At 37.5% G+C, this 14556-nt stretch overlaps 1 protein-coding gene across 47 annotated transcripts in view; it reads left to right on the top strand.

The window, feature by feature from the left end:
- The window catches only part of CPED1 (cadherin like and PC-esterase domain containing 1), a 326670-nt gene that overhangs the window by 78224 nt on the left and 233890 nt on the right, over positions 1-14556 (top strand). For 40 of the 47 annotated variants that reach the window (XR_015162215.1, XR_015162216.1, XM_086395901.1 and 37 more), the window contains 2 exons: positions 247-353; positions 9281-9356. Coding sequence is in view for 29 of the 47 variants with exons in the window: in XM_086395901.1 (XP_086252027.1) it covers positions 247-353; positions 9281-9356 (183 nt within the window). In the remaining 18 variants the exon portion in view is untranslated. Of the gene's footprint in view, positions 1-18; positions 78-246; positions 354-9280; positions 9357-14556 lie in introns of all 47 variants that reach the window. The other 7 variants (XM_086395907.1, XM_086395916.1, XM_086395905.1 and 4 more) reach the window with 1 other exon arrangement.

The following is a 14556-nucleotide window of genomic DNA, read 5'->3' as shown; positions in this document are numbered from 1 at the left end:
TCTAATTTTGTCTTTTAGAGGAATTTCTTGATATAACTTCAGATCATTGGATTTTCCCTAAGATACAATATGAAAATGTAAGTTCTGCTTAATTAGAAAAGTTGAATTTTAGTTACTTTGAATATTGTCTTTTGAGTATATTCAGAATCATTGTTACTTGTATTTACATTCTTTAATCTGAAGACGTAAATGGTGCCTTTACAAATCTGATAAAGTGTTTGTTTTTCCATACTCTTTTGCTATTAGGTGATTTGGACTCTTGGGATCTGCTTATTTGCCTGTCTTCTAAGACACCTGGTGGAAAACCCTGCATATCAAAGGAAGACATGTGCCAGTTAAATTTACATCAAAAGGTAAACATTCTTTTTCAAAAAGTGAACAAATCTAATCAGACCTATAGGTATTTTTTTGAGTTTCCTATGACCATATTTACTTATTTTAAATTTAATGTTTTTCCTTTTTATTATTTATCACAGTATAATTGCTTTACAATGTTGTATTAAAATTTCTGCTGTATAGCAAAGTGAGTCAGATATATATATATATATATATCCCTTCTTTTTTTGATTCCCTTCCCATTTAGGTCACCCAGAGCATTCATAGAGTTCCCTGTGCTGTTTAGTAGCTATCTATTTTATACACAGTCGTGTATTTATGTCACTCCCAACTCATCCCATTCTCCCTTTCCCCCTTGGTATCCATACTTTTGTTCTCCACATCTGTGTCTCTATTTCTGCTTGGCAAATATGTTCATCTATACAATATTGCTAGATTCCATGTATGTGCGTTAATATCCAATATTTGTTTTTCTCTTTCTGATTTAGTCCAGTGTGTATGGCAGTCCGTAGGTCCATCCATGTCTCTACAAACGACACAATTTTGTTCCTTTGTAATGGCTGAGTAATATTCCATTGTATATATGTACCACATCTTTATCCATTGCTCTGTTGATGGACATTTAGGTTGTTTCTATGTTCTGGCTATTGTAAATAGACCTATGGTTTTTTAACACCAGTATTTCCTGGTCCATAATGTTCAAAAAAAATGTCTTGAAAAATTGGAGCCATTGCATCTTTGAAAAAATTTCAATGGCCATTCCTTCTACACTTCACCATAAAACGTTCACCATTTTGGGGCTTCCCAGGTGGTACTAGTAGTACTGCCTGACAATGCAGGAGATATAAGAGACATGGGTTTGATCCCTGGGTCAGGGACATTCCCTGGAGGACAGCATGACAACTCACTCCAGTATTCTTGTCTGGAAACTCCCATAGACAATGGAGCCTGATGGGCTATAGTCCATGGGGTCACAAAGAGTCAGATACAGCTGAAGTGACTTAGGACACATGCATGCCTTCAACTTCAACTCCTGCCAATCAATATCCAATTTTACCCAGTAGGATGCAAGATTTGGCCTAAGAAATAGCCCATCAAGCTCCTCAGTCCATGGAATTTTCCAGGCAAGAGTACTGGAGTGGGTTGCCATTTCCTTCTCCAAAGAAATAAATAGCCTATGGATTTTTGCTTACCCTGGTCACTTGTTTATCCAAGTAGTAAAGATTTTATTTACTAATTCCTTGTTTTGATGTTTTCAAATTTAAGTTGAATTACAACAAAATTTATAGTTTTTAAATTAACTTTTAAAGTTGACATCCAATATTTACTACTGTGTATAAACTTTTATAAGTACTTTAGAAGAACTAACAAAAGGCTTACAATGTGCTAGTCACTGTGCTGGAGAATTTACATCTTTATGGTCCCTTTAACAAACCTATGAGAAAAATGTCCAACCCAATAGATGTTTTTCAGTAGTAAAGAGAACTATAGGAGCTCCCCGTCGGTGTTTCTGCAATTGACAGTGGTGATCACTCCTTCCTCCTTCTGACCCCTCCCTTGGAGGACCACATTCTTTTGCTTTTTCTTGTACATCTTTGCATCTTTGGCTGTCCTTTCTGCGTTCTTCAGAGCCACCTTTCCTCTGTCCATTCTTCAAATGCCTCTGTTCCCCAACACCACCTCTAAAGTTTCAACTATCATTTGTAATCGATGACTCCCAAATCTACATCTGAAGTTCCAAGCAGTTTCCCAGGCTTCAGGATTTCCTGAATAACTACTCTCTGAACAGCTCCACTTCAATATCGCACAAACACCTCAGATTCAATGAAGAGTAAATGGATTCACTGTCGTCTCTGGTAAATTCACTTCTGTGCTGGCATTTAGAAGCTCTGCAAAACTGCCCTGCTTGTCATAAGTGTGGTTAACCACTCTGTCACTTCCTAAGACAGAAATTAGCCTTCACCTTTGAGCCCTTTTTCTCCTATGTCATCTGCATTCTGTCAATCACGAATACTAAGGAATTTAACTTCTAAATAGTTCTCAAATATCATACCTACTTTCCATACTTACTACCTGTATTCTGATCAGTCACCCTGTGTAACCAGGACAATTGCCAAAATCTCTTCACTGATTTTTCCAAAGCAAGAATGTTTTGCCCCTGAAATCCATACTGCTCACAGTTACCAGAGTGAAAAATACAAATTGCTGACTTAAGCTGATTACTCCTGTCATTAAAATCTTGCACAGCTTCCCATTTTAGCTACAGGATAAAGTTGACAACATTTGCTGTGTACATCAGTCAGCCCGCAGCAGGAAGCAAATGCCATACTCAAGAATTTAACTGAAGAAAAACTAATGAAAGAGCTATTTACAGAGCTTTTGGCAGGAAAAGAGAAACAAAAAGATTTAGAGGCACTCAGCGACCAGCTACATTATAAGATTTTACCACCCTTGATCTGAAGAAGGGTATGTAGAAGAAATGATATAGCAGAACCTAGTAAGAGCCAGAGACAAGAAAGAAAGATCAGTGGGAAGGGGCTATATATGTCAAAGAATGTAACCATCACCAAATCATAGCCCTACAGAGGGAAGCCAAAAAGATAAGGAGGTATTCACCCTCTCTCTACTCCTACCTTGCAGTCTCTTCCGCAGCCTCCTACTGGTACCATTCTAAGTGTTTACTGTATTTGTTTGTATCCATTCTTTATATATGAAGAGACCAAAGCACAGAGAGGTTGAGAAAACTGCTTAAATCTTCCTTACTAATAAATGAAGCACCTAGGATTCAAACTCTGGCAGTCTTACTTTAAATTCTGTGTTCTTAACCATATCACTATAGAACCTTTCTAAATAAACATTTAGCCACTGTATTTAAACCCTAGTCTAATCAATATTCTTAAAGAATACATAAATTCTAAATGATCCATGTTAGATAACTGCCACTTTGGAGCATGAATAATCTGAAGTTTTGTGAATCATGACTTGTTTATGTAAACATAAATAATCAAAAAAGAAGTTGCTTCAGATTTTTATGGTATGTGTTAGGATTGTCAGTGACCTTACAATGAAGGTCACTGGTTCATGTTAGAATTACTCACCACTTCAGAGCTTTAGAATTTAAGTGCTTAATGAAAATGATCTTAAGATCTGTTATAGGTGATGAATGACCAGGAGTTTCTCTAGCCAGGAAGAGACTAAAAGGAACTTAAAACTGTATTGGTGGTTCATGTGATGCTAAAAGTGAAGCGAGGTCCACTCTTTGGGATAACACTAAGTCAGTGGGGCTCTGTCACCTCTGGCATGTTGTAGGGTTTTAAGAGCAGAGAGACTCATTTCTAACTCTGAATGTTTGTAGAGCTAGCCGTCCTTGAATCTGGGACACTGTGTTTCGTCCTTGGAGCACTGAGAACTACTGCAAAGTCTCTTATTTTAAAGCTTGTTAGGTCATTTTCAGGTAAATATGATGGAGTGATAATTGCATGTGAGAGACGTGGATGATAATAAGACTTTTTTTCTTTGATTAGCTAGTTCCCTTCTTGCCATTAATTCTCTTCCCTATGGATATGCCAAACAGCTTTCAGAGAAGGTCTGATTTTTGATAAAATAAAAGATGTGAACATCTATGCAGATCTAATGAAGAAAAAGAACAGTTTCCTAAGATACAACGTGACATGTGTTTCACTCTCAATGTTCATGAGAAACCAGAGGCAAAATTTTCCCTGGGTGCTTTTTTACACTTTATGTAAATAGCCCAAATTCAAATGTCTGCTTTCCTTATGAGTTAATGGTATTACTGTGGCTTTAGGTTTTTTTGTTGTTGATAATAAACCTTTTCTGAATGTTTATAATTAATATTCTACTGTTGCTCTTATTAATGAAATATATCTCAAAATAAGAATGATTTTTTTTCTTTTGCTTCTGACAGTATGTAATGGAAACAGTTTAAATAACAGATTACCACAGATTAGGTTTGTAGAAGGTACATTGGGATTGAAATATTTTTAAATGCACATTTCCTTTCTCTCAGTTTGATCTCAGAAATATTCTGTGGCTCAAATGTTATTATATCATTTATTTCATATATATTCAAATCCTTTCAAAGATACAGAAGCTTTTGTGCCAGGAAAAACAGCAGTCTCTATAAAATGCACACGCACACATATACACATGTATACATAAAGCATTCAAACCCAGTACAAGATCAGCATGTATTAGAAGTGCCTCTTTGGTTGGTAATGATGTGTCCTTGTAGGTTCATCAGTTGTAACCTCTCTCTCTGGGGGAGATGTTGATGATGGGGGAGGCTGTGTGTGGGTGGGGGGATGGGCATATGGGAAATCTCTGTACCTTCTCTTCAGTGTTGCCTTGCCCTTAAAATTGCCCAGCCCAAAACAAATTCAATTGAAAATAATTATTGCAGTATTAAGCCAGAGAAGCTCATTGTATACAAGTCAGCTAATCCCAGTGAAAACTTCTCTGATTGTGTCCCACTGGGTAATGAAGCAAATCTTGTATATTTTATGATGTATTAGGTTTAACTAATACAAAGTTAAAATATGTGTAATAAAGTTGATTTACCAAAGCTGTTTAGACCCGTAGCGTCGTGTGTGTTTACTTCTTTGTGTTTATTTAGTTTAACTGCTTAGTTTGATGCTCGGTTCCAGCGTAGAGCGGAGATGATACTTCTAGTGTCACGTGTTGCCTGGGTCATATCATCTGCTTCGACTCTGTTAATTCCAAAGATGTGCTTTGGAGCAAAGAGCAGGGGAAGCATGTCATTGGGTGGGGGATGCAAAAGTGAGAGCAATTGCTTCCTTTGGCTTGGCTCTGGCTTTCTGAAGCAAGTGCTTGGTTGGCCCTCAGTCAGTTCATCATCCGGACACAAGATCTCATGTGAAAAGTCATCCCGTGCTCATTCTCAGTCACTCAGTTGTGTCCAACTCTTTGCCACTGCATAGATTGTAGCCCACCAAGCTCCTCTGTCCATGAGATTCTCCAGGCAAGAATACTAGAGTGGGTTGGCATTTCCTTCTCCAGGGGATCTTCCCGACCCAGGGATCAAACCCAGGTCTCCTACATCTCCTGCATTGGCAGGACCATCTCTCTGATAAGACACAGGAACTATCCTTTGTTTCTGAAATCTGTGTAAGCTGTACTCTGTCTTTGCAGCATCTACACACATTCTTCTAGCCCATTAGTTCTGTTCCTGTAGTTCGTTTTACCAGGGCTCTGCAATTCCTTTCCTTCTGTAGAAGTCGACTTCCCTGGTGGCTCACATGGTAAAGCATCTGACTACAATGCGGGAGACCCAGGTTCGATCCCTGGGTTGGGAAGATCCTCTGGAGAAGGAAATGGCAACCCACTCTAGTACTCTTGCCTGGAAAATCCCATGGACGGAGGAGCCTGGTAGGCTACAGTCCATGGGGTTGCAAAGAGTTGGACACAACTGAGCGACTTCAGTTACTTTCTTTCACTTTGTAGAAATCAGGGTGGTATAATAAGGATGTTGTAAGCATCTGCAACAGTAGCATATTTTCTCTGAGCCCTTCAAGAAGTGGGTGGAGGTTTTAAATAGGACCTGTACACAGCCTTTCCTGCTACTTAGCTAATGCTGCTTCTCTTTCTTGGCCCTTCTGTCATTACAGATTCTATTTAGTCAGTAGCAACTGAGTAATTTTTTTTTTTCCCTTAAATAGAGGAAAATGATTCAAGTATATGGGCTTTTAAACCTTTTCACAATCGAATTTAGAAATGTGTTTTTATGGTAAAAATTACAGCATAAAACCACTAAACCTCTATTGCGGACTCCCCAGATCTTTGCAATGGTCTGTCCCCTCCCTCCAGCCTCTCTTAGGAATTCTGAATTGAAAACTTTAGGGTTTTATGAAGGCCCTTCTTTTCCTACATTTAGACTCTAAAAGTGATCACTTTTGAATTTGAGAAATGTAGACATCCTAAAATCTAAAGTATACTATCCACTTTTCTCAATTCCTATATTCCCAAGAATGGGTTCTGCTGCAGCCTGGGCTTTAGTACAGTATAGATGTGGTACACACATACAGTGGAATATTAGTTGGCCATTAAAAAGATTGAAATAATGCTATTTGCAGCAATATGGATGGTGGACCTGGAGATGATCATACTAAGTGAAGCAGTCAGACAAAGACAAGTATTATATGATATCACTTATATGCAAAAAAAAAATTTTTTTTTAAATACAAATGAACTCATCTACAAAACAGAAACAAATTCACAGACAGAGATTGAATTATGGTGACCAGAGAGGAAGGATGGGGAGGGGAGGGATAGGCTGGGAGTTTGGGGGACTGACACGTACATGCATGCTAAGTTACTTCAATTGTGTCCAACTCTTTGCATCCCCGTGGACTGTAGCCCTCCAGGCTCCTCTGTCCATGGGATTCTCTTGGCAGGAATACTGGAGTCAGTTGTCGTTTCCGTCTCCAGGGGATCTTCCCAACCCAGGGATTGAACCCACGTCTCTTATGTCTCCTGCATTGGCAGGCGGGATCTTTACCACTAATACTACCTGGGAAACCCCATGTATATACATCTATATTTTAAACAGATAACCAAGGACCTACTGTATAGCACAGGGAACTCTGCTCAGTATTCTGTAATAACCCAAATGGGAAAAAATTTTTAAAAGAATTAAAAATAAAGTAAAATATCATTCATAACACAGAACCTTGCAAATGTAGAGATTCAGTAACTGGATTGAGTCATACTAGTTATTTATCTTTTGCATACACATACTAAGTTGCTTCAGTTGTGTCTGACTCTTTGCGACCCTATGGAATGTAGCCCGGCAAGCTTGCTGTCCATGAGATTCTCCAGGCAAGAATACTGGAGTGTGTGCCATTTCCTCCTCCAGGAAATCTTCCCAACCCAGGGATTGAACCTTCGTCTGATGTCTCCTGCATTAGCAGGAGGGTTCTTTACTACTAGCACCACCTGGAAAGATCCGTCTTTTGCACAGATTAACTTGAATAGTAAAGTTTACATATACATGAGTTAAATACATTATTTTTATGTACACTCAGAGATTAAAATGAGACTTTATTAGAAATGGTTTTATCAGTAGAAATTAATTTTTGTTTTTTATAGAAGAGATTTTCTGCATTAAAAGTTATAGAGGAATAAAAAATATTCAATCCTTGGAAAAAAAAAAAAAACAGAGCATTAAAAAATTTATGCCTGACCTGAGCTGAAGTTTACAGTTTGCTGAATAAACGGATAGAGTTAACAACATTGCAAGGGTTAGAAAACTTTTAATCGATGAACTGTTTCAAAGCACTTTAAATGAATCATTTTTTTAAAACTATAACTTGTGGTTGAATTGTTGAATTGATCAAAGCTTAGAGCAGAAGTGGTATTTAGAGACCCAAGGCTCTATTTTTCAAATGGAGAAATTGAAAAAGAGAAGTAAGGTGATACGCTCAAGGTTCTGACTCTGTTACCCACCAGAAGTGGGACTAAAACTCATGTTTTTGATTCTTTCTCTTTTCTCCAGCTGCAACTGAATTCTTTCTATCCAGTCAGGTCAGCAGGCCTGAAAGAAACTCTTAATACAGTACACTTTTAGGATGGACTGAATTAATTTGAAAGTAATCAATATTTGGTCAAAAATGAATCTGATTTTCAAGCTAATTTATAGTAAATCTTTCTGTTGGTTTTAATGAAGTGTTACCATATTTGATGTTCTTTGGGGGATTCAGTTGAGAATAGCTAGTTAATCTGTAAATTCCAAAGAGAAGAATTGTTTGTATTTTTTCTTTATAAATTAAAATATGTGTTTGAATTTATGACTACATTTATAAAGCTTCCCAAGAGCAAGTTTCTGTTAAAATAGAGTTCTGTGGTGACTGGATTTTATACTTGAAGCAATAAATACCCTTCAATATGATGTGAAAAGTGGTGCAATGGTAAAGAATCTGCCAGCAGTACAGGAGACATGGGTTCCATCCTGTGGGTCAGGAAGATCCCTTGGAGAAGAAAATGGCAACCAGTTCCAGTATTCTTGCCTGGGAAATCCCAGGGACGAGGAGCCACCAGTTCATGGGGTCGCAAAGAGTAGGACACAACCGAGCACAGACGTAGCATGAAACGAAAAGGTCTTCCTAGGTAGGGCTGCTGCTGCTGCTGTTGTTAAGTCGCTTCAGTCCGGTCCGACTCTGTGCGATCCCATCGACGGCAGCCCACCAGGCTCCCCGTCCCCGGGATTCTCCAGGCAAGAACGCTGGAGTGGGTTGCCATTTCCTTTTCCAATGCATGAAAGTGAAAAGTGAAAGTGAAGTCGTGTCTGACTCTGCGACCCCATGGACTGCACCTACCAGGCTCCTCCGTCCATGGGATTTTCCCTGCAAGAGTACTGGAGTGGATCGCCATTGCCTTCTCCCTAGGTAGTGCTAGTGGTAAGCAACCCATCTACTAATGCAGGAGACATAAGAGATGTGGGTTTGATCCCTGGGGTGGGAAGATTCCCCTGTAGGAGGGCATAGCAACCTACTCCAGTATACTTGTCTGGAGAATCCCTTGGAAAGAGGAGCCTGGAGGGCTACAGTCCATGAGGTTGCAAAGAGTCAGACACAACTAAGCAACTTAGCATGAGTGAAAACTATAAATGCTAACAGGTTAAGCATTAGCACTAGATGTCTGTGACTCAATATCATGACATTGAAGTATGTCTGTGTTTTAAAAAATGTTCCCAAATATTTTGAAAATTCCTAAGGGCAATTTTTGTCTTTTATTATCAAATAAACCACTCTATTAATTTGCATTTGAATGTTGACTTTCAGAGTTTTGAAGATAGGGAGTGGATGGTGTAGACAATACTTCCTACCTGTACCCTGTGGGCTGTTTGTGTATTCTTTGGCTTAGTGTTTATGAATGCTTAACTCATCAGAACTTTTTCCTTTCCTTTCAGGTAAACATGTTACCAGAAATACAGCATCAGCTTTGCAGAAAGGAAGGATTATGTCAAATCATTAAAAGATTTCCAGGTAATCTTTCATTTGCTTCCTTATGCATAAATCTGTCAGATATATAGGCTTCCTCAGCAGACACAACTAAGGAGCCCTCAGATCAGCATACTAGGCTCCTGTCTTCATCAATGCCACCTTCACAAATCTTCTAGAATTCACAAGGTTTTGCCAAAGAGAAAGACTTTGATAATAAGGAATAGCACACAACGTTGAAATTCTTTCCCTTAGTTTTGCCTTCTAAATTTCTAGATGAATATTCTTTTTCTTCCTGTGTATTTGTTTTCAAAATAATTGTTGCTTCATTTTAAAAGCAATTATTATAGTACTTCTTAATTATACAAACTTTGAGGTTTTTAAAAAATATATTTCTTTAAGTGATTCCAATCTTAACAAATTTCTTTCTGCTTCCTGGAGGTCTCTCAATTTGTCTCAACAACTTTAGAAATTTGGGACAAAAATTACCATCGCGCCTCCTCGTAGAGTCCCAGAGTGGAAAGAAAACATCAGATTGCATATGAGTCTTCACTGATGTAGCCTACTTGAAAACTCATCAATGAAAGAGTTCCTCAGATTTCTAGTTTAAAACACACTTAATGTTTGTCCCTAGAAAGTATTACACTATATCATTAATATTTAAATCCACATAGTTTTAATTATGTTTTTAAAATTAATTTGTATCTGAGTTGAATCAGAAAACTGGTATCAGCTTTTCCATGGGGTTTCTGCTTCTACAGCAAACGAACCACATTGATATGTCCCACTATAAAGACTACCATCTTCTCTTGTCATTTACCAAAGATTGAAATAGTCATAAATTAGCAATTAACCTTTCAATTTAAGGTACTTGTTTAAAATAAATAATCGATATATAAACTTGGTTATGCAGGAATCATTTTATATGACACTTGTAACTGACTCCATGATCTCTTTGTTTTGTTTATGTAAACTTTAGTGAATATTATTTTATAAAACAATGTTTTTGTGAGACGCAAGTAAACTGATTATTCCCATCAGTACATTATTAATATGTATCTAGAAATCCTTTAATTAAGTCAATTTTTAAAACATTTGTTTACATTTTGAACAGAACCTACGTACTTTTAAAGTATGTTTTTCTTTGTTTCTGTTTGCATTTCAAAATGACTGATAAGCACTGGAGTTAGCAGAAAAGAAGCATATTAATGAAAGCCTGTTTGTAGCCAGATATGAATTACCAGTTTCAAAAAAATTCCCCAAACAACTCTTACCTAAGTTTACATTTTGCTTCTGTAAGATTAAAAAATTTTAGTCTACTTGCTGCTTTAAACATTTCTTATTCTCAAAATCATCTATAAGTTCTAGACATATATAGTCCTTTCCTCACTCTGCCTAGTTTGTAATTTTCTATGTATCTCTGTGACTAACAAGGTAATTTCATGGAATATACAGCCTTTTTAATGGAATTATTTCTCCTGTAATGTTATCTTTCTATAGCTGAAGATAATTTTCTTAGATGTGTAGCTTTAAAGGAATAGGTCTACAGCACTGTTTTTTGGTATAAGCTTTATAAACAATAGCTTATGTTGGAGACAATGGCTATGAATATACAGTATACAATATAACATTAATATTAATAAGATTAAAAAACACATTATTTGTTGTGAATACTGAATATTTAATATTGGATACAGATCAGATAGCATCATGCCTGTACCTAAAAATATTTTTAAAAGTAGGTACTATTAAAAAGATGGTAAAACTAAACATAATGCTATATACTTTAGTCATTTTATTTAAAACTAAAGTGATCTATGCCATTTTGAGACAGACAAAACACAGATTTTGAAACCAAAGATTTTTACCTCTGCCACCTATAAGGTGTGTGAGTTAAATTTGAGTTGTTGTTATTTTTTTTTTAAGCTATAAAGTGAGGATAGTGAGACCCATTTCACAGATTTAATTTAAAAAATTAAGTATACAGGTATGAAAGTGAAAGTTGCTCAGTTGTGACTCCATAGACTATATAGTGCATGGAATTATGTGTATGTAATTTTATTTGACAACTAATACGTATTTATATACATACTATTAATATAGTGACACATCGTGCTCCAAAATGGTAACTGGGTCATCCTAGATGTAAAAAGTCCGACAACAGGACTTTCAATATTTTTTCTCTTCATGTGATGGATTATCACTACAATTTTATGCTTCTGCCGAACCTGTGAAGAGTCAGAATTCACCTTCTTCCAAGTTCACAAGTCTGCCTGCCAGTTTCATGGGAGCTGACAGAAGACAGGAGACTCCTGGGTCAGAGACAAATGACTTTATTATTTATAGCAAGAGAGGCAGACAGATTATCAGCATTTGCAGTGCATCCCAGCTCCCACAGGGCAAGTGAAGAGGTCTAGGTGGTGACACTTGTATACTAAGTGGTTTGCATTTCAAGAGCAGAGCTCCTAGCTTAGAGAGTTTGAATGTTCATAAGGTCCGTGAGTGTGCCTACCCTTTGCCCCAGAAAGACCCATTATTTTTGTTATACTGGGCAAAACCTTCTCTTTGATCTGGAGAGAGACACCATCTGTATCTTTCAAGGCTATCTGCTGCATAAATAACTTTGAAAAGATAGTTCAGAACAGATTCTTAGTGCCTCTGTTTGCAACTGATGCAAAAATGTGAAAAATACATGAAGTATCTCATAACGATTTCAGAAAAGAATACCTGACAGGTTTGAGTTCTGAAGCTTAATCAATGTATAATTTGGAACAAGATTTGAAGCCTGGTTTGCACTTCAGGCTTTTTTTTTTTAATCGATAAAAATAAGACATTGGCAACTATTAATAACTCAGAGATTCCATAATTCCTCTGTGCCTTTTTCCCATACAGACATGCTGTGCCAGGCTTTATCTTGAGCAGTAGGTACCAACACGGATGCTACGAAGGCAGGGATGATCATCCCCATGAATCTGAATGGGACCTTGCAAGTGTGGCAGGACAGAATCTGAGCCAGATGTAGGGGAGAGTTTAAAGACAGCCTGTAAGACTCACACAGTCTCTTCCGTGTCCCAGCTGCATAGAGTGTACCTGCTGTTAGACTTGTGACTCACGTGGAAAGGCACAAATCCATGGAATTTTTACTGGCTAGCCCAAAGGTTCATTTTTATCTTGCCATTTAACGTGTTTGTGTTTGAAGACAAATGCTTCATAATTTTTCATTGGCCCCAGTTTTTTACTAGTGACTTTTGTTGCTGTTTATTGCACGTGTGTGCATGCGTGCTCAGTTGTGTCTGACTCTTTGTGACCCCATGGAGCATACACTTCCAGACTCTTCTGTCCATAGAATTTTCCAGACAAGAATGCTGGAGTGGGCTGCCATTTCCCACTCTAAGGAATCTTCCCAACCCAGGGATCGAACCCATGTCTCCTGCATCTCCTACATTGACAGGTGGATTCTTTACCACTGCACCCCATCTGGGAAATTGCTTTTTATTAAGTTTTATTTTTTTGATAAAAAGATTTCTTTTCTATATTTGAAATATAAGTACAAAACAAAACACCAGGGAAACTGTTTTATTTGAGTTGTCAATTGTTTTTGTTCTCTTTTATGCCATTCAAGAAGCCTTGGTTAGTAGTGTGCCAAAGTTTTGGCTATTGCTCATTTTTTCCAGTTTTATCTCAGTTCTGAGTACTAGCTTTCATGTGAAATTTGAAATGTACCCAAACTTGTACTCAAAGTTTTGAACATTTTAAGATCTCTGGCCTCATCTTTTCAGTAACATGTGAATATATAAAAAAAGAAAAGGAAAATGATAAACAGAGTTTAACTCTTTTGTTGTATGTCAACAAGCCTGGACTTTTAAAAAATATAGATATTTACTACCGAATATAAAATATATCTTTTAATAACATAATTGAACTTATTTTAAAATATCAATCAGTATTAGTTATTTATCTTACATGGAATTGGTGATTGTTTTAAAAATTTTAGGTCTAAAAATTTCTGTTTATTGTATGATACCAGTGAAATATTTTCAGGGAATCAAGTAGACTAGCTTGAATTTAAATGAAGCAACATGGAAATTATCAATGCTTATGGACTGCAAGGAGATCCAACCAGTCCATTCTGAAAGAGATCAGCCCTGCGATTTCTTTGGAAGGAATGATGCTAAAGCTGAAACTCCAGTACTTTGGCCACCTCATGCGAAGAGTTGACTCATTGGAAAAGACTCTGATGCTGGGAGGGATTGGAGGCAGGAGGAGAAGGGGACAACAGAGGATGAGATGGCTGGATGGCATCACTGACTCGATGGACATGAGTTTGAGTGAACTCCAGGAGTAGGTGATGGACAGGGAGGCCTGGTGTGCTGCGATTCATGGGGTTGCAAAGAGTCAGGCACAACTGAGCAATTGAACTGAACTGAACTGAACACCATTTGAGAATTTTTATTGATTTCATTTTTTCCTTTCCTCTACAGTAATGTTTTCCTTCAAACAAGAATGTGAGTAATGAGGTTCCCAGTATTAAAGAAAATTGGGGACACAGCTCTATGAGGCAATCAGGCAGACTTTGAGAGAACACCAGAGTTAGCTTCTTCTCCATGCTCTAAAATGCTGGACTCCCTCTATGTGTTCTCTGAATGTGCCTTCATGCTTCTGCCTTTCCACTTCTGTCCCACACACGATTATATTCTTTGTGCAAAACATTCTTTCCCCAAGTAAAACCCTTACCTCTTTAGTATGACTGACTTCAGCTAGGTGATAGAATAAAGTAAGCTGATGGAACTAATTCAAACTAAATTATACCCTCACCCCAGTCATAAGCCTCTTACATGTATTTGCATTTTTATAAAAGAAGTTTGCAAACCCAATGAATTTCTAATTGGTAGAATTTCTGGAAGTGCATTCAAATTCCTATTCAGTTTAGCAGCAAGCTGTTCACTCCCAAAGCTTACTGAATCCGTCTACTTTCCTCCATCTCTACCATGACCAGTCTTGTCCAAGTCAACGTGCTCTCATACCCTTCCCATTTCTTTTCTTGCTTCTGAATAATCCAGTTCATTATAAACACTAGCCAGAGTGATCTTTCCCCCATTTCTTTCAGAAATAAGACAAATTTATTTGGCCTGCTCACTGCAGTCTGTCTAGGGACTAAACAGCAAGGCCCAGGTAACTAGCTCTTATGCTCTGACTTGAGCCAGGGATAGATTTTATTGAGACCAGAAGTCACACATCCAAGTGT

The sequence above is a fragment of the Bos grunniens genome, chromosome 4, assembly GCF_055505025.1.
Source record: "Bos grunniens cultivar Pamir isolate PY7600 chromosome 4, Bosgru_T2T1.0, whole genome shotgun sequence".
NCBI classification, from domain to species: domain Eukaryota; kingdom Metazoa; phylum Chordata; class Mammalia; order Artiodactyla; family Bovidae; genus Bos; species Bos grunniens.
Note: the sequence above shows the minus strand (reverse complement) of the source record. Positions and strands in the feature narration are given on the sequence as shown.